Source organism: Colletotrichum costaricense, assembly GCF_030867565.1.
Source record: "Colletotrichum costaricense strain IMI 309622 chromosome Unknown Scaffold_4.1, whole genome shotgun sequence".
Taxonomy (NCBI): Eukaryota; Fungi; Ascomycota; class Sordariomycetes; order Glomerellales; family Glomerellaceae; genus Colletotrichum; species Colletotrichum costaricense.
This window is the reverse complement of record NW_026848233.1, coordinates 2,846,767-2,871,264: the sequence shown is the minus strand read 5'-3', so window position 1 is coordinate 2,871,264 and position 24,498 is coordinate 2,846,767. Positions and strand designations below refer to the sequence as shown.

The following is a 24,498-nucleotide window of genomic DNA, read 5'->3' as shown; positions in this document are numbered from 1 at the left end:
GAGATTCTAGCGACCATAGAAAGCAAAAGGAAACAAGAAACGAGGCCATGCTATGCCATCATCATCAAAAGCCACGCTGCACTCAAAAGGACCAGATTTCGTCCCGAACCCCCTTAGTCAGACGAGACCGCAAACTTGCTCAGCGCCCTAAGTCTACCGCCGTAGAAGTAAAGCAGCCAGATTCCAAGGATACCAATTGTGCTAAGTCCACCCAACAAACTCGTTCCGCGGGCGACACCCAAGGTCTGGTACATGGGGCGGGCGAACAAGATGCTAGCAAAGGCGAAGGCGGAGCGGAAGAAGTCGTTGCCAGCAAAGAGACTGGCGGCGTACTGGGGGTAGGACAGTGGGACGTACACAAAGATGCACTGCATCACGACGAAGACGGTGGCGCCGTAGATAGTGATGCCAATGGTGGGTGCGATCCAGTGGATGGCTGGGGATGCGGTCCATGCGAAGATGAAGAGGCCGATGGTGGGGCCGAAGGAGGCGGGGAGAGCGGGTACGAGACGGTTCTCCTGGATGGGGAAGCCGAACTTCTTGATGCGGGGCACCATGTAAAAGGCAAGGTAGGAGACGTAGACGGCGATGCCGAGAAGGCAGGCGACGAGGATGCAGAGGAAGACGAGGCCGATTTCGCCAATGGACATGCCGTAGTAGACTGGGTACACGAGGGGGAACACCTCGAAGAAGGAATAGTAGATGCCGTAGATGATGGCGGTGTAGACCTGGACGAAGAGGATGGCCGGGTCCTTGATTGTGATCTCGAGGGGCTTGATGAGGGCGTCAATGACGACGGCCGAGGTCTTCAGGTTGCGCTGGTCGATTTCGGACTGAGACATGAAGCGATCGTTGCCCGTCAGCTTGCGGAGACGCTGAGCGCGGCGGAGGAGGATGTTGGGCGTCGAGGTCTCGGGGAGGAAGAAGAACATGACGAGGAAAACTGGGGCAGCGGCCCAAAGAATTTCCCAGAGAGACCAGCGCCAGCCCATGGCGGGGACGGAAAAGCCTGACAAGAGGGGCCCAAGAGCTGGACCGCAGTATGCTGCAGACACCTATCGGAAGAGTCAGTATGATGGTATCGTATGATGGGTGTCAATGTTGAGAATCACTTACCCAAGCAATGAGGGCGTAGGGAAGGTTGAGAAGGCTGTACATGTCTCCCAGAGACGCAGCGCCTGATGCCAGACACGGCGAGCCGAAGAGACCCTGCAGGAATCGGAGAACCATCAACCCGGGGAAGTTGCTAGCCAAAGGGGCGGGAATCGACACGATCACGAAGAGGAACATGGTGACGATGTAAATCGGGTTACGGCCAATGCGGGGGATCTCAGAGAGCGGCGAGAAGAGCAGAGGGCCGATACCATAGCCCAAGACAAAGAGCGCCAGACCCAAGGAAACCTCAGTCATGTCGACGCCGAACTCGTGAATGACGCCCTCTATGGAGGGCGTGTAAATTGCTGAAGACATGTAGACGACAAAGGTGTAGATACAGATAATGGCAGCGATGAGTCCGCGCTTCGCATTAGACCAGTTTTGCGGGTTCTCAGCATCGTCGCTAAAGTACCAGTCCACCAGGATGGCACCATCTTTGGTCTTTCTCGGTGCGATGGGGATGCTCTTGGTCTTTTGGATCTCGTGGATCTCGTCGACCTCGAGCCGGTCCGCAGTGTATGGGATCGTCTCCTCCCGGCTCCGAGTCCGCTGGAGCGAGGTGCCGTACGGCGCGGCGTCTTCGACTTCTTTCTGTGAAAGCTTATTTTCTTCATCGGCGGCGTGGGTCGATTCGGAGGATCGGGGTGATGCGCCGGCGTCGGCTGGGGTTGCATCTGCCGGGCCGGACTTCTCAGAATTGAGGACGTCAAGCCATTGTTGCGGGAGTTGGAAGCCAGCCTTCTCTTCCGGGTATTGGAGGAACTTGTTCCGTGTGATGAAACGGATGATTTGGCCCACAGGGGCATCTCGAATTAACTGCGCCATTGAAACGGCTGATGATGATGATGTGGCTTGAGATTATGTGATGTATAGAACGTTGATGGCGTTGGGATATTAGAGTACTTCTGGGGGATTAACTTGCGCCTGAAGCGGTTGAGATGTCTTCAGTTGCTAAGGGTATAAGCCTGGAAAGATAAGTGTGTGGATTGACAGGAAAACAGACGATGATGATACCGACATCACGTCTTCTAATATACTGGCCATCATCTCAACCTTTGCCAAGCAGACATTGGCGTCGACAACACTCAAACGCCAAAGAAGCAACATGACTACTAGCCTGATGACCGATCAGGACCAAAATTTGGTCCGTCCACGGCATCGGGCTTACGAGCGATAACTACGATGCGGCGCGACTCTAGCACGTGTGGCATTATGAATCACAGCCGGGCTTAAGTTTCTCGAATGCGCCGGAATGAGATAGGCGCGAACCAGCCGTCTGGTGCAGATGGCTATCTCGTTTGAGAGAGAAGAAGGGGGTGGGGGGCCCCGTGGAAGCAGGCGTCGTAAATCTCTGTCTCTCCCTGGGGCATGGTAAGATCTAAACGTGCGTGCCGTGTCAACAGGGTATTGGTTTGTCCGTTCTCGTCCGTTTGGAGTTGGCGCGTCCCCGTCGATTCTGCCGACCAGAGTGATAGGGAGACATGGTGCTAGGGCTGACATGACGTTGAGGGACAACGAGATGGCGTGCCGCAGAGTTGGCGGGCTTTGGAATTAGGAGCTAGAGTCAAGGAGATAGCCTCTGCATACACATCGCGAAAGTACTCGCTGCTAGTGCCAGTCCGTTCCATGGAGGTGAATGGGGGAAGACGAGCTAGCAGACAATACTCAAGATTATCACTAATCCGCGTCCGGCTTTTGGTCGATTTATCAGCGAGCTCCGGAACCCTTGAATGATCACCGTCCATGCAGCATCTGATTGGCTACCCGGTCAAGAACCTTAAGTCTAGCTGGATCGAAATTTGAACTGAATGCCATCCCACGGATGATTCAGCCACTTGGTCTGCACGATCCTTGTGTTTGAGATGGCATGTCTTCTCTCCGAGCCACATCCTGACTAATTAATCGATGGCTTTTGCCAAGCCGTTGAAGAGTGCCTTGCAGTCGGCGGCACCAAAGCCTTCGGCAGGGTGCCAGCTTTAATTCCTAATGCACTGCTGAATGGCTTGCGTCGTCTGATGAGACAATGAAAACCAAATTATGATGATGTAATGGAACAGCGAGTGCTTCTTTAACACAGTGGAGGAGGCTTGTAACGAAGGGATGCTGGTGTTCGCGATTAGCGCGTTGAGAAATTGTCAAACATTGGCCCGGTGGGCTTGCATGCTGGGTTGTAGACCGGATCCAAATTAATGGAATCGGCTACATAGATAACCTCCGGTGCCTCTCGGTGTGTTCCACGGTGGTCGGGATAAGGTTGCGACGCTATAAGCTGACAATGAGTCACTCCGTATGAGTACAAATGGCATTCAAGACTTGGTCGATGATTGCAAGCTTCTGCAACGCAATTTTGACTGGCTTGTGCCAAAGTGTAGTATACAGCCGCCGCGGGTAAATCCGGGTGCGGCACATCTTCTCTTAAGAGGTGTTTATGCGAGTGCTCTTGGTAATACAACATATACGAGAACCCGCCATTTTATGATGGGAAGCGATATGTCATCTCGGTGTCCTCTCGGTCCAATCCGGAACTTCTCTTGATCTCGTCGGCAACGGATGCCATCACCTTCGACAAGCCCGACTGGACGTCCATATTCCGTCTCTCGGCCTGCTCGATCAACCACCAAACCCGCACGTCCTGCACGTCAAGGGACTTCCTGACGAGGGTGAGTAGCGTCTTCCTGTTTATCCAAAAACTGTCCAGTTCGGGTTGTTGCCCCTCAACCGGCGCAGGAGCTTCGCCGAATAATCTCACACACTTGTACGCGAGGTCCAGCTCACCAGCCACGGCGTACTCATGCACAACCCTGGCAAAGACAGTGCGATCGCCTTTGAGGGCCAACTCTGGGTTTTGCGCAATAAGAGCCTTGAGAGCTTCCGTATCCTCGCACGCTTGGAGAACGTAGCGAATGGTGACATGATTAGGGCTGGCCTCGGTGTACTTGTGCGCATTCTGGTAGATCTCCAACGCTTTCGCGAAGCCGTGTGTTTCGACAGCGGCTTCAATGATGACATTGAGCGCGGCAATGGGGACTTTGTAGCTGCGGATAAGCTCAGTAAGAGTGTTAAGAGCCGGGTCGATGCTCTCTGGCTCTTTCTTGATTCTCTGGTAGATTGGACGGGTGCTGGCGTATGGCGCAACTGAGATGGCCTTGAACATGATGCACAAGACCCGCAATGCGCTCACGATATCTCCGACTCCGCCGTAGCATTCGATCAGCGCCTCGTAATGATGCGCAACTAGTTTTCCACCCCTCTGCGTGACGAGCCGCGCAGCCCCTGTGGCAAGCTGATAGTCGTTCTGCCTGGCAGCCGTGTTGATAATGTTGAGAAGCACCCCGTCCGAAAGTTGCTCCTTGTCCTTCTCCAGCATCCTACCCCATATGTATCGCGTGCCCTCGTAGTGGTACGCCTCGGAGCAATTGTCGAGCAGTGAATACCACAACGCAACGTCCGTCTCGCCATCAGAAGAGTGAACCTTGCTATGCGCTAGCTTGATCGCCTCATCTATAAAACCGCGCTGGGCGAGGGTGAAAATGAAGATGTCAAAGACCCATGAAGCCATCGGTACTTGCTTGTGAATTAGGTTTTCTATTGCGTCGAAAGCCAGCTCGATTTGACCGTCGCGGAGTAGCCCAATGGCAACGTGGGCCTGTCCTGGGATATCGACCTCAGTCCACGATTGCTTCATTGCTGCAAGAATCTCGTTTCGAAGTAAGTAATCGGGATGTATCGCGAGAGCCTATCGTCGTCAGCGCAAGGGGCAATTCGGTTTGTCTTGGCGAAACATACAGCTAACGCGGCATGGGATATTGAAGGCGAAGTTGTGAACTGCAGTCGCTTCATCTCCGCAAAAAGCTGTGCTAGGAACGCCGCCGATCCTTGAACATCGGCCGTAGCCACGATCAAGTCTTCGTAGAGTTTTGGGCTGAGCTCAACGCCTCTAGCCCGCACTAGATATGTGATGATTGTTGCGACCTTTTTAAAACTTTTGGGTTGGCCCCGGAGGACCTCCAAGGCATCCAGGATTGCAGGCAGCGAGGCTGCTCGGAGCTGCTCGTTCACGGCGGGGAGATTGTCGTCCACGGATTCCGACCCTTCTGTTTCTCGAGCTGCGTCGGCTTCAACTAGCTCCTCGCTATCGTGATGCTTCGAGTGTCCTTCTGCCTGCACGGCCGAAGATGTGGCGGTTGTGTATCTTCGACATCGTGTACGATTCGCAGGATGGCGGGTTGATGGGACAAGGTGACTTCGTTGGCGCGTCGCAAGCGATGTTCTGGGAACAATCTGTGTATTGAGGAGCCTGGCCGCAGCTTGCGTATCGACAGAGGGGCAGAGACAGCGCCATAAGCCGTCGAAAATTACTCGAGTGCCCGACATGGAGCTGGCAATGCGGCTGGGCATGGGGGATACAAATTCTGGAGAGCTGCAGCTTGCACTTTTCGGAGCTTCTCTCACCGAATTAATCCCGGTGCAAAAGTGGATCACGTGACTCACCCGACATTGAATGCGCTTCGCGATAGACGACGAGCATGCACAAGCATCACGGCTGGCATATGGATAAGCATCGCGTCATGAGAATATCTTCTTGCTTTTTGAACGTAAAATGATTATGTTGATATGCGTGCTCCCGAGGCGGGCGGCCAAAGGCCGATAACGCAATGCTGATCCAATGGCGTTGTAATTCCGAATGGCATCCGCATTCGAATTCCTTTTCGTGCGAGACGTCCAATGTGGATGTCTGTAGCCTTCAGATGGCCGTCGATCTTCTTGCAAGTCGTGCAAAGTAGCCGCTGGGAGCCGTGTATCAACTGGGCTCGTCATGATCGTGTCCGGGATATCATCATTGCCCACCACCACCACCACCACCACCACCACCACCACCACGGTTACCTCTTCCTCTGCCTCCACGGCCCTGGCCTCTGCCCCGACCTCTGTCACCTCCGCGGCCGCCATGGTCTCCTCTCGATCCACCTCTGCCACCGCGGAATCCTCCTTGCTGGTTCTGTTGGTTCTCCTTCACAACGTCAATGATGTCGTCGGGTACTCGTAGGTATTTGATCTAGGGCTTCGTCAGCATGTCGCTCGTGATTGGGACTTGCGCTATCTGAGTTTTCGTACGTTGTTTCCTTTGACGTAGACTTCGGGTATCTTGACGAACTTGTCGCCTTCCTATGTACTCGTCAGTGGTCTGGCGCGGGGTATGGGGCCGATGCATCGACGCGGGCGGCGCGTACCGGACTCGTTTGAACAACCTCCTTCAATGTGAGGTTCATCCAGGTATCGCACATGACCAGGTGGCCATTGAGTGTTTCGCCGTTCTTCAGCTCGACGAGCATAGGGTGCCCTTGGGCGGCGTTCAAGAGACCGAGGGGTAACTGTGACAGCTGCGTTAGCCAGCGCGCTTACAGTTCATTGCACGAGACAGCTGCGCGACAATTGCCGCATGTTGCATATCTGAGGAGGCGCATGAGGACGTACCATTTTGTGATTCGGGCTCTGGAGCTTGCCGTGGGAAAGGAAGCTGAGCTGGAGCTTGACGCGGACGGTTGACGATTATGCGACAATGGAGATTTAAGTGGGTCGGTTCGGTGAGAGCCCGGTGAGTGGCCACCCGCACCACCAGCGCCGGACGCGGACGTTGCTGAGAGAAGACACACCAGGGTACATCGGCATGACGTCGATAACACTGAACACAGGTAGGTACCTAAGGAAAGCAGTCCCTGACATGGCAACTCGTACCAGGGTACCTACCTCAAGCAATAGAAAAGACAACACTTGAGATCCGCAATTTGAACTGTTTTCTTATTACAATTTGCAAGCTGTCGGCTTTCGAAAGCTTCTGAAAAGGCATCGCTATGTACCTCTAAGCATCCTATGACAAATTATCGAGTTATCCTAGTTGCGTTGCAAGCAGGGGTACTATCCGTATGGGCAAGCACCAATTCAATTTCGCCTCCATCCAGTTGACTTTCGGTACTCTCAGAAATGCAGGGAACACTTTGAGGAGTTCTTCTACATAATGACAAAGCAATTTTCATGCTTGGCTCAAAAATTCCACCTGTGCTGAATGTCCGCTTCACAAAAACAGCCTTTAGAACGCCGAACAACAAAAGAATGACCAACGTGGGGCTCGAACCCACAACCCCCAGATAACCACACGTCGCGGACGAGATAGAAGTCTGATGCGCTACCATTGCGCCAGCCGGCCAGATCTGCTGACCAATCGCTGATTGGGCAGGTTGACGGCGGAAGCTGCATCCCGTCTAATGAACGCTTTCCCGTGCGCAATCAGAATGCGTCTTGGGCAATCGCGATGGTTTGCAAATGCCTTAGAAGTTCGTAATGCTACCTAGGAAGACGTTCATAGAAGCCAAAAAGCTCTCATTGAATCTAAACCTTTACAATGTTCTATGGGGAAAAGCTTGACAAAGCTTCAAGTGCGCATCAAGTTTTCTTCCCCTCACCAACTTCCGATGCTACTCGGGGTTGGTGAAGAAGCTTTCAACATCTTCCTTATTACCCCACATTTGCTTTGCTAACGATTCCCTGGGGTCTGGGCAGGAGACTGGATTGCAGTAATACGAATCATTCTAGCTGTGTGCATGTACTTTTCTTCTTGTGGCCATGCTTGTAAAAAGACAATGGAATTTCCAAGTCCCAGCATATGCTAACAATCGGGGTATCAGTGTAGTGACTCACTTACCACTTCACAGGATATAAGTACACGCTCTGCAACCCCTCTTGAGCTTTCAACAATCACAGCTTTGCGAGATCGATTGCTTCAGCTGGATTGGCTTGGATCCCGACTCAAGCCCTGTGCCGCCGAAGAGCAAGACACAGGAACAAGAGCCAAAACTGCTGATAGGTATCCTACCTTTATGAATCCCTCTTAGCAAATGCTTACCACCCGCTTCTGAAATGTGACCCGAAGAGTCGGGAAGCCTTTAAGGTTATTCATAGGTGGTTTCACAGCCAATGAGTCTTGCTCGGTTGCTCTGGCAAAATGCTCATAGACTTAGTTTACTGGGTGAATGATGTAATCTCTCAATCGCTGAGCCCATTTGCACCAATCGAGGTCATGTTCATCGTCAAGTTCATCTTCGCCCTGTTCCACTTTGTTGGTAATAAAAAGTAGTGTATGTTACTTGACTGCACTCAGGTGATGGCGTCTCACTACCTACCTTATGTGAAGAGCCTTGACTAAGACAGCTGTCTGCCATGTCGTTCCATGCTGTCTCTTCGGTTTAGAGCGGAGCCCCGACATATTGCTCTGAACCTCGAACTGGAACCAGCTCCGAAAAAATGGTCTTCTTAATGATGATAAGGTGGTGATCGTGGTTCAGATAGGCTAGCGGACGAAATGACGAAATCGCAAGACCCGATTGCGAATGCCGTTGACATTGTCGAAATACCCATTTCGCTGACCTGGAGCCCAGCCGGTTGGTCGACCGATGAGCGGGCGCCGTCCGACGACCCACCAGCGATACCACCGAGCTACCGGGGCCCCGTGGGCTAACACCGCAACACGCTCAGGCTTGATTCTCTTACTAGCTTTTAGGGGAAGGTTCCTGCCGTTGTAGTCTACTGAAATGTGGGAGCCGGCAATGGAGGTGCTGCGTCACTCATAACACTTACGCGCGACATATAACAGTTACTTTGCAGTGCCTGGAAGCACATATCTCGATCTCAAGGCGGCTTTTCTGTTCCTGCTTGGTTTTGGAGTAGATATCTGTGAAGTTGCAAGATCACAGGCTTCACATTTCACCATGTTGCCAATTCTTAGCCTGTCAACGTTGGCGACACTGGCCCTCGGTGCCTCCGCTGTCATCGCTCAGAGCGTGCAGCAGCGTCAGCCGAACATTGTCTTCATCTTGACTGATGATCAGGACGAGCAACTCGGTTCCCTTGACTACATGCCTTATGTTCAGAAGCATTTTGTTCAGCAGGGAACATACTATCGCAAACACTTTTGCACGATCGCAATTTGCTGTCCATCTCGTGTCAGCTTGTTGACGGGGCAAGCGGCGCACAACACCAATGTCACATATGTTACTCCCCCTCACGGTAAGTCGTAAGCATCTACTGCCAATAGAGTGACAATAGTCTGAATATTCTCATAGGTGGCTACCCGAAATTTGTCTCCCAAGGTTACAACGACAAGTATCTTCCTGTCTGGCTTCAGGACGCTGGCTACAACACGTATTACACCGGCAAGCTCTTCAACTCTCACTCTACCCAAAATTGGAACAATCCCTTCCCCAAGGGCTGGACTGGGAGTGACTGTAAGTCATTGACAACACCTAGAATTCGGGGCTTCATTGCTAACTCTAGCCTAGTCCTTCTAGATCCCAACACCTATCTCTACTTGAATGCAACGTTCCAGAGAAACCAGAGCCCACCTCAGACTTTCCCGGGCGAGTACAGTAACGACTTGGTTGCCGAAAGAGCTCTCGGCTTCTTGGATGATGCTCTCAAGTTCAGCGGCAGCAAGCCTTTCTTCTTGGGTGTTGCACCAATTGGTCCTCACAACAACGGACTTGGCGGCGAGACCAGTGCTGGTGCGACACCACCCATCCCCGCGAAGAGGCACGAAAACCTCTTCTCAAACGTGACTGTTCCTCGCACTTACAACTTTAACCCTGACAAGGTAAGACTATCGACTTCTTGATCCAAGTCGTTGGTCGCTTACGCTACTTTTATAGCCGAGCATGGCCAACTGGGGTCTCATCATCCCCCAGCTGAACGCCACCGAGATAACATACGGTGACAATTACTACCGCCGCCGTCTCCAAACACTGCAGTCCGTTGATGAAATGGTTGACGCCGTCGTCAAGCGTCTCGATCAAGCCGGTGTCCTCGACAATACCTATGTCATCTTCACGTCTGACAATGGCTTCCACATTGGACAGCATCGTCTTAAGCCAGGAAAGACTTGCGCGATTGAAGAAGACATCAACGTGCCCTTCTTGATTCGCGGCCCCGGCGTGCCAAAGGGCAAGACTGTGGACTTTGTCACAACCCACACCGACATTGCTCCTACCATCTTCTCGTTGGCCAACATCACCCTACGTGACGACTTTGATGGTTCTCCTATTCCCTTCTCTGAGAATGGGATCCAAAAGGCCCAGAATGACCCTAAACATGATCACGTCAATGTTGAGTTTTGGGGTACTCAACGCGGATATGACGCATTTGGCGGAGGTCAGTTCATTTGATTCATATTGCATCGTTCCAAGCAACTTGGCACTAACGTCCCATTAGCATCTGCGAACAACACTTACAAGGCCATGCGTGTTCTCGGCGACAGTTATAGCCTGTTCTACTCAGTTTGGTGCAGCAACGAACGCGAATTTTACGACATGAAGGTAAGTCTGATTTCTAGGAGTGGATGTCCATAAATCATGACCAGTTACTCACTCCTGTTATAGAAGGACCCAGGTCAGATGAACAACCTTGCCGGAAGCGCTTCAGGTCAGCTTCTCGATCGTCCCTTGTCCGTCGTCCAAGACCGTCTTGATGCCCTTTTATTGGTCCTCAAGAGTTGCAAGGCCGAGACTTGCAGGCTTCCATGGAAGCACATCCACCCTGAAGGTGGCGTCGAGAACCTCCGGGATGCACTTGATCCCAAGTTTGATGAGTTTTACGCCGGACAGCCCAAGATTTCCTTCTCAGACTGCAAGGACTTCTACGACATTGCTTCTGAGGGAGCGCAGGATACTTTGGTCCATTACGACCCGTGAGTCTCAATTAGAAATATTTATGACTGAGGATGGGTGCTGAGTGAGTTTGAAGTGCGATGTTGGATGAAGGTCTTCTGGACGAGCCATCGCTTTCGGAAGAGCTGTAGTATTCGGGCCTTCAAGTAAATGTCTGCTGATCGGCTTTGCACCCGAGGAGCCGTGCATATTGATACCGACAACATGAATCAGATACAGGAATATTGACTTGCATTCCGTATAGGTCGGTGGATTGCATAAGACTCTGAGGCCTAGTGTGATGAATGTGAGAAGAAGGCACTATTTCCATGCTAAGAGCCCGGCCTCGGTCCGGCGTCTTGTGCCGATCGCCTAAGACACCGAGGTGTCTTGGGAGATGGGACAAATCCGTATAATCCCATTGGCTCTCCGCACTTTTGCTCCAAATGCCGAAAGCCGTCAATATCTCGATAAAAGACCTAGCTGCTTCGCATTCTTCAATATTATTCGTTGTGATTTACTCAAGAGTCATTAGGGTAAAACGCTGTAAATTTGTTCTCGTGGTTGCTCGTCCTCAAAAGGAAGCAGGCTCCGTGTCCTACCGAAGCAATGACCGTCGGGCCTGCCCTATCTAGCGATTCATACTATGTTCAGTTCAGAACATCGGCGGCTTGAATACCTTGCGTTTGAACTCTCTTCCCAGTATTGACAACCACGAAATTCTCAGGTCTCGCTCAGATGGACAGCGATAATTACGACTCCCAGTCGGGCGATGACGCCGAGAAGTATTCCGTGCCTTCGGCATGGCCACCCACCGACCGGGATTCCTTCGAGGTATGTTTTAATGGGATCGACGACCCTTTTTGCCCACACAGCATGTCACTGTTTCGGAAGTGGGCCATCGTTACAATACTGTGCAATGTAACGATTTGCGTGTAAGTAGAACCCCCCGAAGGCAGCCTCTAGTCTATTCCAAATGTAGCTGATACTGACCATCGCATCATCCAGTACCTGCACTAGCTCAGCATACACATCCACATACACCCAGATGAATGCCGAATTTGGCACATCATCTCTTGTCTCCACTCTCGGACTGTCAACGTTCCTCTTGGGTATTGCCTTCGGGCCACCAATGATCAGTCCTTTGAGTGAGTATTACGGACGACGTCCCATCTACCTCGGGACATGGTCTCTTTTCATCCTTTCGACAATTCCATCAGCAGTTGCAAAGAACATTCAAACCATACTGGTCACTCGATTCTTCAGTGGTGCCTTTGGCGGTACCTTCCTCTCAGTGTCAGGAGGGACCGTGGGCGACATCTTCCTACCACACCAAATCCAACACCCCATGTCTCTTGTGTCGCTAGTGCCGTTCATGGGGCCTTGCGTGGGCCCAATAGTCGGCGGATTCATCAACTACAACATCAATTGGCGATGGACCTATTATATCATGATCATCTGGTCTTCGATTTTGATGGCCATTATTGTACTTTTCACGCCCGAGACCTTTCATCCAATCAGGTTATACATGAAGGCCAAGCACCTCCGCCAACAAACTGGCGATGACCGGTATAGAGCGCCGATGGAGAAGAAGAGCGGAGATGTTCAGCCGTCGAAGGCTTCCATCATAGCAGCCTCCATGCTACGACCCTTACAGTTCAACTTCTTGGAGCCTATGTGCCTCTGCCTTAACGTATACTCGGCAATCTTACTGGCTATACTGTACTTGTTCTTCCTGGCGTTCCCGCGCCTCTTCCGAACGGAGTATGGGATGAACCTATGGCAAGGTGGTCTTACATTCCTTGGCATTATTGTAGGCATGTGCTTGGCTGCAGCATCATCACCAGTCTGGTCCAACATCCGCACGCGACTTGTGGAGAAGCACGGGACTAGCGAGCCGGAGTTCCGATTACCGCCGGCTATGTTGGGCGGGTTCCTGATACCGATCGGGTTATTCTGGTTCGGCCGGACGATAAGTCCCAATATCCATTGGATAGTACCAATCATCGGCTCCGGCGTCTTCGGCTGCGGGTAAGTCTATTGACTCCAATGAACATGCAAAAATGTATTGGAGAGGCCTAAATTCTCTCATTCCTTCACACTTATTATCTCATCGGAGACAAGGAAGTTCTTTGTCAGATGAAAGCTAATCGGTCCAATGCTACAGAACTGTTCTAGCCTTTACTGGCATTTATACCTTCCTCGTACGTTGAAGATGTGTCCCTCTATCTCAAGCGTTTCTTTTACTGACCACACTTTCAGATTGATGCGTATGCAAAGTATTCTGCATCGGCACTGGCGTCTAATGGACTGACTAGGTGCCTCTTCTCTGGTAAGTCTTGTTTTCTCAATAAGCCACGAGCCTTTCAGTTCTCTAACTCTGTGCGATTTCAGCTGCGTTTCCATTATTTGGCGTGCAGATGTATGATAGACTCGGTCACCAGTGGGCAACAAGTCTTCTTGCATTCCTTACAGTTGCTATGATGCCCTTCCCATGGCTGTTCTTCAAGTACGGCAATGCTTTAAGGGGGAAGAGTAAGTTCGCGCTTCATGACAAGATGTAGAGTCACAGAGAAAGTCCTAGAATATATATATGTATGTTACACACTTGCGCATTGGCGGCTTTATAATTCCTGATTTTGGCTTTGTCGTGGGAATAATATTCCAAGCTACCTTAGTATTATGTCCTCGCCATAAAGTCATTCACGGCAGTGCATTCTCTTGGAATAGCCCCTCTATATATCCTCTCGTGTCTTGGATATCACACCCTGCAAGAACCCATCCATCTGGACTTTGAGCAGCCGGCGCTCCTGCTGAGACCCGGGGAGGTTGAGTGGGGTTTTCCTCACTAGTGTCACACAAGGCCGGCAGAAGTCTCATTGCGTAACTATTGTGGTCCTTGGTCTCGTTGTCAAGATACTGCAAGACGATCGCCATGTGATTTGCGTCTCCCAGTTCCAAAGTTGGTGCTGGCTTTCCGGTGAACTCCTCGACTAAGATATCGCGAACACGAGAATAAGCTAACAGAAGAGTGTTAGTGATCTAGTCCTTTCGAAAGACGACTAATAATAACTTACATCTTGGCGAGTCCTGTGCAAACTGTTGATTTGAAACAGCACTCTCCAGCATCTTCAGAATTTGTACTCGCAGAGTCGTCTCCTTCAATCGAGCAGACACGACTTGAGTCATGAATTCCTCAGGTGAAGCGGGTATCTGCTGGATTTTCGTCGCTTTTTCTGCGTACTTGTTGGCTAGGGTGATGAGGCCGGTCCAGAAAGGATCCCGCAGCGCCATTAAGATGTCTTCCTCAGGGAAATACTTCCTACACCAAGACAGATCCTGAGAGCCGGCTCCGGCGTTGGCGAAGGATGGGACGTTCTGGGTAAAGACCGCCCGAGCGCTGGGATGTTTGTCGCTGAGGCGGGCCTGTAGGGTCTTGTGAAACTGAACTTGCCTCTGTGATAGAGCTAGTCTACTCGCTCGGGTCATATCGTCGGTGGCGATACCCTGTCGGGAATTATAACCAAAGAAGAGATGGTAGACATTGATATTGGGTAATGCATTGATGAAATCCCAGACATCATTATCTTCGCAGGGCGCGACCTGGAAGACGTCCACGAAAGAACCTCTGCCAACCCTGGCGACTTCTGCTGCTAAAGACTCTCCAGTTGCCACGGGGAGCTCTTTGGTAGGTCGAAGGTTCTTGTACCAGCTTTCGTGGGGCGCTGCCTGGCCCAGAACGTTGGTCTTTGTCTGGAACCATGCAGTTCGTGTTTCCCACCCAGCTGGTAAGGCAGGCTGATGCTTCTCAGCGCGGTTAAGATAATCGGACATCGCAAGGGCCATCTTGCTGCGTTCTTCAGCGCCTGTAAAGACTAAGATAACGCGGTCGTATTGAGGTTTAACAGGGTTCTTGATATCGGTTTTCATAAGTGCGACAGCAATGCCGGCCTTGTCGTCCATTTTCGAATCCGTTAAGACAACCGCTACCCTAGCCGCCATGGCCGAATGGGTAGCGATCCAACAAAGGACCGCAAAGAATAAAAAGTGACGAGTCATTTGATTATGTCAATGTTCACTTCTCTCAAGATCGAAGCGGACTGGTGTCACTGATCAGTGCGACTAGTCTATGTACTTTATATAATCAGTCGGCCTCATAGCATTTGCTTTCAAGTGAGCAGCTGGGGCCTACGAAGGGCTGAGCGTCGTATTGGTCAATGATCAAGTAGTATACCGTATGATTCGCCACATCACTCATAGACTCATATCACAAAGTCTATCATGGAGATGGGAGATTAATACCCAGAGCTCAATTGTAAACATCAGCCGGTCAAACTTTGTGACGAGCAATGGATTCTCAGGCATCTTCTATCAAGTGTGGAAGTTTATTTTATTATTTCCCAAAGGGCCGACCCGCCGTCCCGGTCTCTCCGGGGGCGGTGTACACGATCATAATCACTTGGAAGTAGGAATCTGAGCAACAATTCTCGTACAAATTTACGCCATTACCCACAGCGAGTGTCGATTCTCGTTGTAGTGAAGCGTCGATGTCTAGGCACGGCTCCCGACCCCATGCCCCCCAGATCTCAACATCAACTACTTTGATAATCATGACCGCCTCACCTTGCAGTGACTGACGGGATATAGTAATCATTTCAAGTAACTGGCAGAGACTCTCATCTTAGAACGAGAGTGTCTTGCAATCGAACAAAAACTTCGGAGTAACTTTTTTTTTCCGTGCCTGAGATAGGAGACCCTCCTGAAGCAGCCCAACCTCAACCTTGAATAAATTTCGTTATTCAACTGATGCCCACATCTTGCATACGATTTCTGTACACGGCCGAAAGTCTCATCGCCACCAAACCACCCAGCGCGATCACACTCGCTGCACTCTTCATCTCGAGAACATTGAGGACTACACCAACTTTTTGTCTCAGCCAGTTTCGAAGCTCAACTGTGACCAAGGAATCCGTTTGCAGCGGCATTGTCAGGTCGACGTCCTCATCTTGTCGCATCATGAAGCCCCGCAATGCTGCACCAATCTCCCCAGCCAGGAAGTGTTTCGCCTCGTCTGATTCCAGCTGCGAGGGATCTAACACACATCTCTGAAGATAATCTTTCAGAGTACTTTCTGATGTGTGCTGATCGATAGGACCGTCTACAGACACAGTCTTTGCTAGGAATCCGGCACGCGGATCTTGCTGCCAACCGGTTCTGTTTATGGAAGACGAAGACCGCATTCCGATGGCAAGCTGACTCGGATTTGAGTAGCCTTCCATCGAATGCAATAAGGGCTGCGTATGAGTCCTCTTCTTCGCTTGAGATCTCTCAATCATCAACTCCATGGCATCAAGGAGGTCCTGTTCATGAAGGCAATGCTGAGAAGTCAAGCGAAGAGCTTCGAGGCGATTGGTCTCCCTGGCAAGAACACCGATGTCTTCCATGATGCCAATATCAAGTACAGAACATGCTAGACCCTGAGAATGCCGGTACTGAACAAACGCATCGAGGAATGCGTTCCCAGCAGCATAATTGGCCTGTCCAATCTGTCCTCCCAAACCCGAGAGGGAGCTGAAGAGAAAGAAGAAGTCAAGAGGATCTCTCTGTGCTTGGAGAGCGTAGTGGAGATTCCAAGTTCCTTGTACTTTTGGTGAGACGGCAGTCTGCCATTGCTCAAAAGTCATGTCGGCGAAGTGAACATCCTGGGGCGTAGTAAGTATTTATCCAGAAATCAGAAAATGCCAGAAATAGGACATACCTGAAGTACCATTGCAGCGTGTAACACCCCAGCAATCGGAGTAGTTGCTGAGTCAACCATCCTCACCACATCCGTCATCTCGTTGACACTACCAGAAACGGCTTGAACCGTGCAGCCTAGAGATTCAAGCTCCTTGAAATATGCTGAGTGGGCGACATCTTTGGCAGATCTGGAAAAGAATATCAAATGACGAGCCCCCTTTTCGATGAGGAATCTTCCGGTGGCTTGACCCAATCCTCCAAGACCGCCGACGATGACATAGGTTCTATCCGAACGGAGAGATAAACTTCGTCGTAAGGGAAGAGCTTGGAGCTCTATGTTGCTCTCGGGCATCTTGATAATAATTTGGCCGATACGCCCTTCACTTTGCAAGTACTTGAAAGCTGACAGTATGTCAGAAGCTGGAAAGACTGTAATGGGCTGCGAGGGCTTATTGAGTCCAAACTTGTGGAACAAGAATGCCTGCTCCAGAAGACTGCAAGGTCTCATGTTAGTGAGTCAAACTTTGGATGTGGAAGATCTCAAGACTATGGTCTTGGAACAAGGACCTACCGAGTACTCTCCTCGGGCTGGTGAACTCTCATTTCCTCGAGGTCAATGTTCACCAAAGTTCGGTTGCGGCAACTCTTCAAAGTATCCGCCATTTGATCTCCACCATGTCGTACTTGTACCATCGTTCCAAACGGCTTGAGACATGCCCAGCTCTCCTGCATAGATTCAGGACGCGTGCTGAAGACGATGTCCACACCCCGGCTATTTGTCTCGTGTAGGATCTCAGGCACCAATGAGGTGATATCGGAGCTTAAGATACGGTTGCTCGGAATACCGTACAACTTCTGCAGATATCGGGCTTGTGTCGCATTCTCCGTCGTGCAGAACATCTGGGGCAGAGTTGAGTCAGGCTTTCATCCCAAATAGGTCCGCGCGAGGATGGACGAATGGAGCTTACCTCTGCACCGACCATTTTTGCGACTTGGATAGCAGCTAAACCAAGAGCACCTGGCTTTGAATGAATCAGAAGAGTCTAGAGAGTCAGCAGATGCCCAAGTAACGATGTGCTTATCTCGACAAGAAGAGCCTACCTGGTTCTTCCTCAACCTGCCAAGCTCCATAAGTCCATAAAGCACCGTGCTATAAGAGTAAGGATACGAAGCAGCCTCTTCAAATGTCATTTCGTGTGGAATATCTGCACAAAGAGACTCCGGGACGATGATTGTGGTGGCCAAGGAGCTACAGAGGTTAAACGCAACACGATCACCCACTCGGAACCGACAGGCCTTTGGCCCGACAGCTGTCACAACACCACTACCTTCAAGGCCGATTTTGGCGCAGGCGCTGCTGCTATCTTTTAAGTCACCCGATGAGAATTTTGAGTCCTTAAAATGATGGTCAGTGTTCCGAGCCTTTCAAGTCATTTCTAGATCTTTCAGTTGACGTACCTCTGCGTTCAGACTAACAGCTTTCACTGAGACTTCCACACGATCATCGCTCAGCGTCGTGGCTTCTGACTCTTCCCATGTTGAAGATTGCAAAATTCCGGGCTTCTTCATCCTCAAAACCTTGGGTGCACCCTCGCATCGCTGGCGTAGGTCGTCGGAAACCTTGACAGAATGGAACCGACATATTTGAATCACCCCCCCGGAGCTGACATATTCAGAATCCGCCTTAGTGCCGTCAATGCTGCTTCGGTCGCCAAGAGACTCGAAGACAGTGGTCATGGCATTCCATCCGCTACCGTCGTAAGATTCCAGTTCAAGGGTGACCAGGTCAATCGATAATTCTCTCCGGATGCTGCGGGTCACACCCAGTGTCAAAGAGTACCTTGGGTCTTTGCAGTGAATTTGAGAGGCTGCAGTGATCCAAAGGAATCTCTCATCCTGCGCAGAATACAAAGACTTCTTAAGGTTTTCCCACTGGATGCTATCCATGTCATGAAGGAAGGGGCCTTCCAGATCTAACAAACACACGACGGCCTGACCATGGGGCAGCTCCTGCCCAAGGGAAAAGAACTGTGGGCAAATACCGCGGGATTCTAAGTTGCTTGTTGCTGCAACAACCAGATGATGACTTGGGTCTTGACAGATGATGCTGGTCTTGCTCATTTTTGGGAAGTCAGCAAATGGTGTGGCGACAGTGACCCTACCATGCTCTCCTGCGAAGGTAAAGGTTGAGACATTGTCGAAGCCAGCGTGACTTAGTTGGTTCAGCAATATGTCAGGACTGCCCAGGGAGCCGTAGCCGAAATCGAAGTTAGTAGATAGCCCGTATGCGAATCGAAGAAGGTTGGATTCGGGGTTCGCATGTTGAAGAATCAGATGACCTCGCGGACTAAGCAGTCTTCGCATGTTGATTATGGAGACGTTCGAGAAAGAGGATAGCGTAGGTTCGGAGATGATGAGATCGAATGATTTTTCCGAGAAGCCCTGTGATGATAGATCTACGTCCATCACGAACTGCTTGTAGGTAACAGCCGGTGCTGACTCGAAACAGCTTCTCAAAGAATTCGGCGGTTTTGAGAAAGCGCCGGTATAAACGTAGCTACCATATGGAAAGTTGATGTCATTGGAACACAATAACTTCGATAGCAAGTCATCGCTCTCTCTCGCGCCTATGTGTAAAACTCTCAACCCTGGGTTCTTGTGCCCTAGAAGTCGAACAAAGTCGGTGAAGTCTACGTCAGCTATGAGGTTGGCAACTCCGTCGAAATGGCTGGGCTGTGCGAGTGGCTTCATCGCATGGGGCAATCCGGAGAAGCAGTCTGCGCCAAAGGTATGCACGCGGAATATCGACACAGAGGCGTCCAACGCAGGAGTCCGCTTGCAAGACTCTGCCATTTTACCGATAGCCTCGAGCCTTGCCTTGTGATTCATCGTTGCGATGTCGAAAGCGTTGAGGACATCTGCGTACCGCCCAGTCATAGCCTTGCGATATGACGCATCAAGCCAACTCTTGTAGTTCACAAAGTGAGGTTGCGTGGCAGGAAGGAACTGAAGCTGAGTTCTCAGATCAACGATGCAGGCCAAGACCAGTTCATTCAAAACGTTGAAACTGGCATCCATTTCCCGACGGCGGAATAGTTGAGTCAGCTTCGTGAAGTTAATGTCTGGCATCCAGTTCAAAACGACACCAGCGTGAGGATCTTCTGCTTCTTGGTCACTGGTAACTCCACAGAGTTGAGTGACCTCTAAGCCAGAGATCTTGATCACGACTTGTCCATCGGAAATTCCAACAATATTGCTCTTGGCAATTACTTCAGCCTCATTATCGGCCCTAGCGACAACATTGATCTGTCCGGTTGGTCGAGCAACATACACCTCTTGGATGTAAGTGGGAACAACTAGACCTTGGAAGTTTCGCTCCAGACCACGGGCCTCGGATATCATTGCCACGTGCATGCTTGTGTCGAGAGTAACTGGATGAATCGAATAGGGCGAATTGGTGTAGCCTGCGAGCTTGCTATCCAGTGTTGCAAAAGCCTTGGCTTCCCTAACATGTGAAATGACGTTGGACAAGCCCCTGAAGTTGGAACCGTAGTTCAGACCATGTCTTTTCCAAGTGTTGTAGAATGAATTTGCTGAAGCTTTACGTGGTAGGATAGGCATGTCAGGGACAGCATGCCTCCGATCTGAGCCGGGTTTGCACTGGCCAAATACATGGCTGACCCATACTTCACTCCCATCTGCAAGTGAGGATATTGAGAAATCGTAAACGATCTTCTTACTCGAAGTCTTTGACTTTGACGGATTGAGTATCGTCACAACCTCGACTGGCTTTTCATCGAGAACCAAAGCTGCTTCCATGGACACAGCTTCCAGTGTAAAGTCCACGAACCCGTGAAGCTGCCTCAGAGCCTCTCCTATCATAGAAATGAAACCAGAGGCAGGAAGTGTGATGTTGTCCCGGATGACGTGTTCTTGCAGCCATGGAACATCCTCAAGCCGTAGAATACACCTCCAAGCGGGGCAGGCGTCCGAAATCTCTTCGACGCGAGAGCCGAGAAGTTCGTGATGATCGAATGTCCTGAAGCGCCAACTGCGAGAAATTCTGCTTTCTTGCCAATACTCCTCATCGTAGCGCCATGGATATGTCGGAAGATCTGTTAGAAACTGTCCCGGTGGATTGACGGCAGCCATGTTAATATTGATGCAGGCCACCCAGAGCTCCCCTCCAGTCTTCAGAACGGCTGAAATGGCATCCTGATTGCGCACCAGCGTCGGTATGTATTGGGCAGGCATGTTTTTGAAGTTCAGGATTTGACGGATAGGCCCGGCAAGGGCGGAGTGAGGGCCAAGCTCGACGAAAATTGGGGATTTGAAATCGTCTAGGACTCCTTGTACCGCTGTATTGAACAGAACAGGCGAGATGACGTTACGGACCCAATATGTGTGAGACATGTCTGTGTTCTTCTCTCCTGTCACAGACGAATAGAACGGGATTCGCGGCTCCTTGTTCTGAAGCAGTCCCTCCAGACGGGATGTGAAATCTGCGGCGGCAGTCTTCATATGATCTGTGGTAGACATTAGTCGGGCGATCACGATACGAAACCAGGAGCGGTGTAACATGAACTCACGAGAGTGGTATCCGCACTCAACGCGGAGCTTCCGGGCGAGAACATCTGGGTGCTTAGAGCTGAGCTCCAGAAGAATCTCCTCAAGAACATCGCTCTCGCCAGACAGAGTGACATTTGACGGAGAATTGTCACAGCCGATGATGACACCTGGGCGAAGAAACCGCCCAACTTGTTTTCTGCCAAGACCAACTGCTGCCATGCTGCCATTGTGTGCAGCTTTTATGAGACGAGTGATCTGACCACGGTGATAGGCGATCAAGATAGCCTCTTCAGCTGTAATTGCACCAGCCGCATAGGCAGCAGCGGTCTCGCCCGAAGAATGTCCCACTACTGCAGCTGGCACAACGGCCCATGAGCGAAGCAAATCGACGAGCGCGACTTGAATCGCAACCAAGCATGGCTGCGAAAACTCTGCTTCATGGAGGCGACTCTCTCCTTTCGGGGCAGATAGTAATTCTGAGAGGTCCAGATTATCAGTGGGATTCCAGCAAGTTTCGTAGATATACCAACCTCGTAGTGTCCATGGTGGAGGATCTGGAAGACCTGCAAGAACTCCATCCATGGCATCGATCCTGTCTTTGAACAACCCCTCTTGCTCTAGAAGTTCTTTGCCCATTTGAGCCCATTGGGCCCCTTGACCCGTGAAGACCCAGACTACATCTGGCGGGGCCGTTGTTGCTTTGACAACTGATGAAACCTGAAAGGAACTGCAGCCGTCGGTCACACAGAAAGCTCGATATGGGTGTGTCTCTCGATGAGATGCTAATGAGTGTGCGACGTCGCCCAAGCTTGCAGGTTTGTGACTCAAATAATTTTGAACCTTGAGGCCCATAACACTGATTGACTCAGGATGTGTGGCGGAAAGTGGCAAGAGTTGGTGTTTTGGAACGTTAGTCCCTGAGCTCAGGCCGTTTGTTAGGGTGGAAGTTGATAGGCCAAAGCAAGAGGCAGATTCCAGCAACACCTACAGAAACCAAGTTGTCAGCTCATAGAAATTCTAGATCCATCAAATCGAAAACCCACGTGAGCGTTCGAACCACCGATACCAAAGCTGTTGATTGAGACCCGCTGATCTTTATCAGTTGGCCAGGGTACAGGCTCTGTGGGAACTCTGAGTTTGGCACTCTTCCATGGAACTTAAGTCAGAATTTTATCAGTGACTGCTTCCAGTGGTGCTGCACTTCAATGTAGCTTACTTCGAGGATTAGGAGTTTTGAAGTTGATGTTTGGTGGTATGGTGGAGTTCTCCAATGCCAGAACCATCTTGATCACACTGGAGAGCCCAGAAGCCCCTTCGCCGTGACCGATGTTTGGCTTGACCTAATAGATCTTGTAAGTAACCGATCTCGAAAGATTTTACATGGCTTTTAATTGCTTACTGAGCCGATATAGATGCCGTGATCACCCCAGATGTTGGCCACTGCACTGACTTCCAGGGGATCCCCAACCTAAGCATGAAAACGTTTACTTAGCCAAGTTGACATGTCTTCGAGAGTTCCTGCAATAAACTTACAAAAGTACCAGTTCCGTGACACTCTACCATCGCGGTCTTGGACAAGTCGGTGATCCCAGCCATCTTGTGTCCCCTTCTCATGAGCCTTTCGTGTATTTCAGGGTTCGGCGTCGTCAGTCCTGGGGTTCTGCCATTTCCCGCAGTGCAGGTTGACCGAATAACTGCCCTGATAGGGTCGCCATCGCGTACTGCATCCGACACCTTCTTGATGTAAATGGCAGAGACGCCTTCACCGCGCGCAAATCCATCGGCTTCGGCGTCGAAGCTTTTGCATGCTGCTGACGGAGACAGCACTCCGTTTTGCTGCATGATAATGGTGTCCTTAGGGCTGAGGATGAGGTTGACACCCCCAACTATGGCAGATGAACAGTCTCCGCTGTGGAGGTCTTGGCATGCCTGATGCAGTGCAACAAGAGATGCGGAACATGCAGTTCGAACAACGACGCTGGAGATGTTGTGAGAAATCATAAGAGATAAACCATGGTAAGAGACTTACCTCGGTCCTGTAAGATCAAACTCATACGACGCCCGATTGGCAATGATATAGTCTCCATACACATCAGGTCGAACCTGTTGGAGGCTTTGACTGTCGCGAGACTCAAGCTGACTCCAGTCTTCTCCCATGGTTCCAACGTAGACCCCAACATCGTAACCTCTCCATCTCGTGGAACCTGAATTCTCAAGGGCTTCATAAGCAACTTCGAGGAATAGACGTTGCCGGGGGTCCATGAGTTCGGCCTCCTGCTTTGTGAAAGACCAGAAGCTAGGGTCTACATGGGCCAGGTTGATGTCATCGAGAAAATAGCCAAACTCGCTGGGAACGTGGGCAGCTTTTCCACTGCCATACCAGGTGTCGATGTTGTAACGACTCTTTGGAACTCGACAACGTCCGCTTCTGCCGTTGACGAGGAGGTCCCAGTAGTCGGTAGCGTTATGGACGCGTCCTGGGAGTCTCACGCCCATGCCTATGATTGCGATGGGCTCATACAGACAGAGCTCTTGATGGGTCTCATTGCAAAAACCATTCATTGGGGGTTTGGTGCTATTGGTCATGGTGTCAAGTCGATGTGTAGAGATTGATAGTACAGTCCCTTTTCCATACTCACTGCGTCCTACCCATAAAAGCGACAACAGGCACAATGCTTGATTATATGCGGGCTTTTCTGGCAACTCTGTGGTTCAGTCGTGACAAAATCTGCTAGATTGTTACCGAAATAAGAGACATGGCTTACTTCGAGGCTATGAGTCCAAGAGTGAATCAGCCTTTGACATTCCAATAGCGTCAATCTAGGCATGCAAAGAGTTGGCGGCTAATTCAGGAAAACTTGATTACATTGGTTCTTGTCCGGGGCTCCCTACAGTCATCATCGCGAATCGGTACGTAAAGGAAACTTCCGAGGTCCGCACATCTGTTCATGTGGCCTGTGATATTCATGAAGCTGATTCGGTCGGGAGAGGTACGGCACAGGAGGAACACGAAGTTGACCCAACGATCCAACCGCATTAAGCTTACAACCCGACGGCGTTCCATATCTTAGGTCAGACGGGACTTCAGTGTGGTGGATATCCTTCAAAGTTCTCACCAAAGCTGAGGTGAAATCTGCCCCTTCGTTGGCTGCTTAGTCCACAAATATGCACTGTGCAGACTTGTTGGTGGTAAGTGTCGAAAAGAATACGTCAACACACCATCTTCTTGCGGGATGAACCCCTATGACATTTTTTCCAAAATGGGAGGAATGCGTGGTTTGTCGAGCTGCAGCACAACATCGGTAGGATGCGAAGGATCAAGAGTTGTACGGCACAGCGTCTT

General features: G+C 50.8%; 8 protein-coding genes across 8 annotated transcripts; 2 read left to right on the top strand and 6 right to left on the bottom strand.

Moving 5' to 3' along the window:
* Nucleotides 1–113: 113 nt before the first annotated feature.
* CCOS01_05012 (major facilitator superfamily transporter) lies at nucleotides 114–2,366 on the bottom strand (the record flags this gene model as incomplete). The annotated part of the gene is made up of 4 exons (XM_060453193.1): nucleotides 114–1,055; nucleotides 1,117–1,988; nucleotides 2,193–2,267; nucleotides 2,324–2,366. 4 exons carry the CDS (start codon nucleotides 2,364–2,366, stop codon nucleotides 114–116), a joined length of 1,932 nt encoding a protein of 643 aa, XP_060317151.1.
* A 1,262-nt stretch (nucleotides 2,367–3,628) lies between these two features.
* On the bottom strand, nucleotides 3,629–5,553 carry CCOS01_05011 (pentatricopeptide repeat domain-containing protein; the record flags this gene model as incomplete). Its single annotated transcript, XM_060453192.1, has 2 exons — nucleotides 3,629–4,891; nucleotides 4,942–5,553. The coding sequence occupies 2 exons, from the start codon at nucleotides 5,551–5,553 to the stop codon at nucleotides 3,629–3,631; spliced, it is 1,875 nt and encodes a 624-aa protein (XP_060317150.1).
* A 439-nt stretch (nucleotides 5,554–5,992) lies between these two features.
* On the bottom strand, nucleotides 5,993–6,825 carry CCOS01_05010 (small nuclear ribonucleoprotein; the record flags this gene model as incomplete). Its single annotated transcript, XM_060453191.1, has 4 exons — nucleotides 5,993–6,211; nucleotides 6,271–6,321; nucleotides 6,387–6,527; nucleotides 6,790–6,825. 4 exons carry the CDS (start codon nucleotides 6,823–6,825, stop codon nucleotides 5,993–5,995), a joined length of 447 nt encoding a protein of 148 aa, XP_060317149.1.
* Nucleotides 6,826–8,918: 2,093 nt separating this feature from the next.
* Nucleotides 8,919–10,999, top strand: CCOS01_05009 (sulfatase; the record flags this gene model as incomplete). The annotated part of the gene is made up of 7 exons (XM_060453190.1): nucleotides 8,919–9,216; nucleotides 9,273–9,434; nucleotides 9,489–9,799; nucleotides 9,855–10,353; nucleotides 10,414–10,517; nucleotides 10,581–10,888; nucleotides 10,945–10,999. 7 exons carry the CDS (start codon nucleotides 8,919–8,921, stop codon nucleotides 10,997–10,999), a joined length of 1,737 nt encoding a protein of 578 aa, XP_060317148.1.
* Nucleotides 11,000–11,585: 586 nt separating this feature from the next.
* On the top strand, nucleotides 11,586–13,411 carry CCOS01_05008 (uncharacterized protein; the record flags this gene model as incomplete). Its single annotated transcript, XM_060453189.1, has 5 exons — nucleotides 11,586–11,782; nucleotides 11,856–12,878; nucleotides 13,015–13,051; nucleotides 13,110–13,179; nucleotides 13,242–13,411. The coding sequence occupies 5 exons, from the start codon at nucleotides 11,586–11,588 to the stop codon at nucleotides 13,409–13,411; spliced, it is 1,497 nt and encodes a 498-aa protein (XP_060317147.1).
* Nucleotides 13,412–13,550: 139 nt separating this feature from the next.
* On the bottom strand, nucleotides 13,551–14,810 carry CCOS01_05007 (uncharacterized protein; the record flags this gene model as incomplete). The annotated part of the gene is made up of 2 exons (XM_060453188.1): nucleotides 13,551–13,867; nucleotides 13,925–14,810. 2 exons carry the CDS (start codon nucleotides 14,808–14,810, stop codon nucleotides 13,551–13,553), a joined length of 1,203 nt encoding a protein of 400 aa, XP_060317146.1.
* Nucleotides 14,811–15,646: 836 nt separating this feature from the next.
* Nucleotides 15,647–23,741, bottom strand: CCOS01_05006 (beta-ketoacyl synthase domain-containing protein; the record flags this gene model as incomplete). The annotated part of the gene is made up of 12 exons (XM_060453187.1): nucleotides 15,647–16,549; nucleotides 16,606–17,080; nucleotides 17,158–17,486; nucleotides 17,555–17,629; nucleotides 17,688–17,981; nucleotides 18,045–21,112; nucleotides 21,176–22,139; nucleotides 22,199–22,311; nucleotides 22,372–22,495; nucleotides 22,555–22,623; nucleotides 22,689–23,133; nucleotides 23,185–23,741. The coding sequence occupies 12 exons, from the start codon at nucleotides 23,739–23,741 to the stop codon at nucleotides 15,647–15,649; spliced, it is 7,416 nt and encodes a 2,471-aa protein (XP_060317145.1).
* Nucleotides 23,742–24,003: 262 nt separating this feature from the next.
* Nucleotides 24,004–24,219, bottom strand: CCOS01_05005 (uncharacterized protein; the record flags this gene model as incomplete). The annotated part of the gene is made up of 1 exon (XM_060453186.1): nucleotides 24,004–24,219. The coding sequence occupies one exon, from the start codon at nucleotides 24,217–24,219 to the stop codon at nucleotides 24,004–24,006; it is 216 nt and encodes a 71-aa protein (XP_060317144.1).
* Nucleotides 24,220–24,498: the final 279 nt, after the last annotated feature.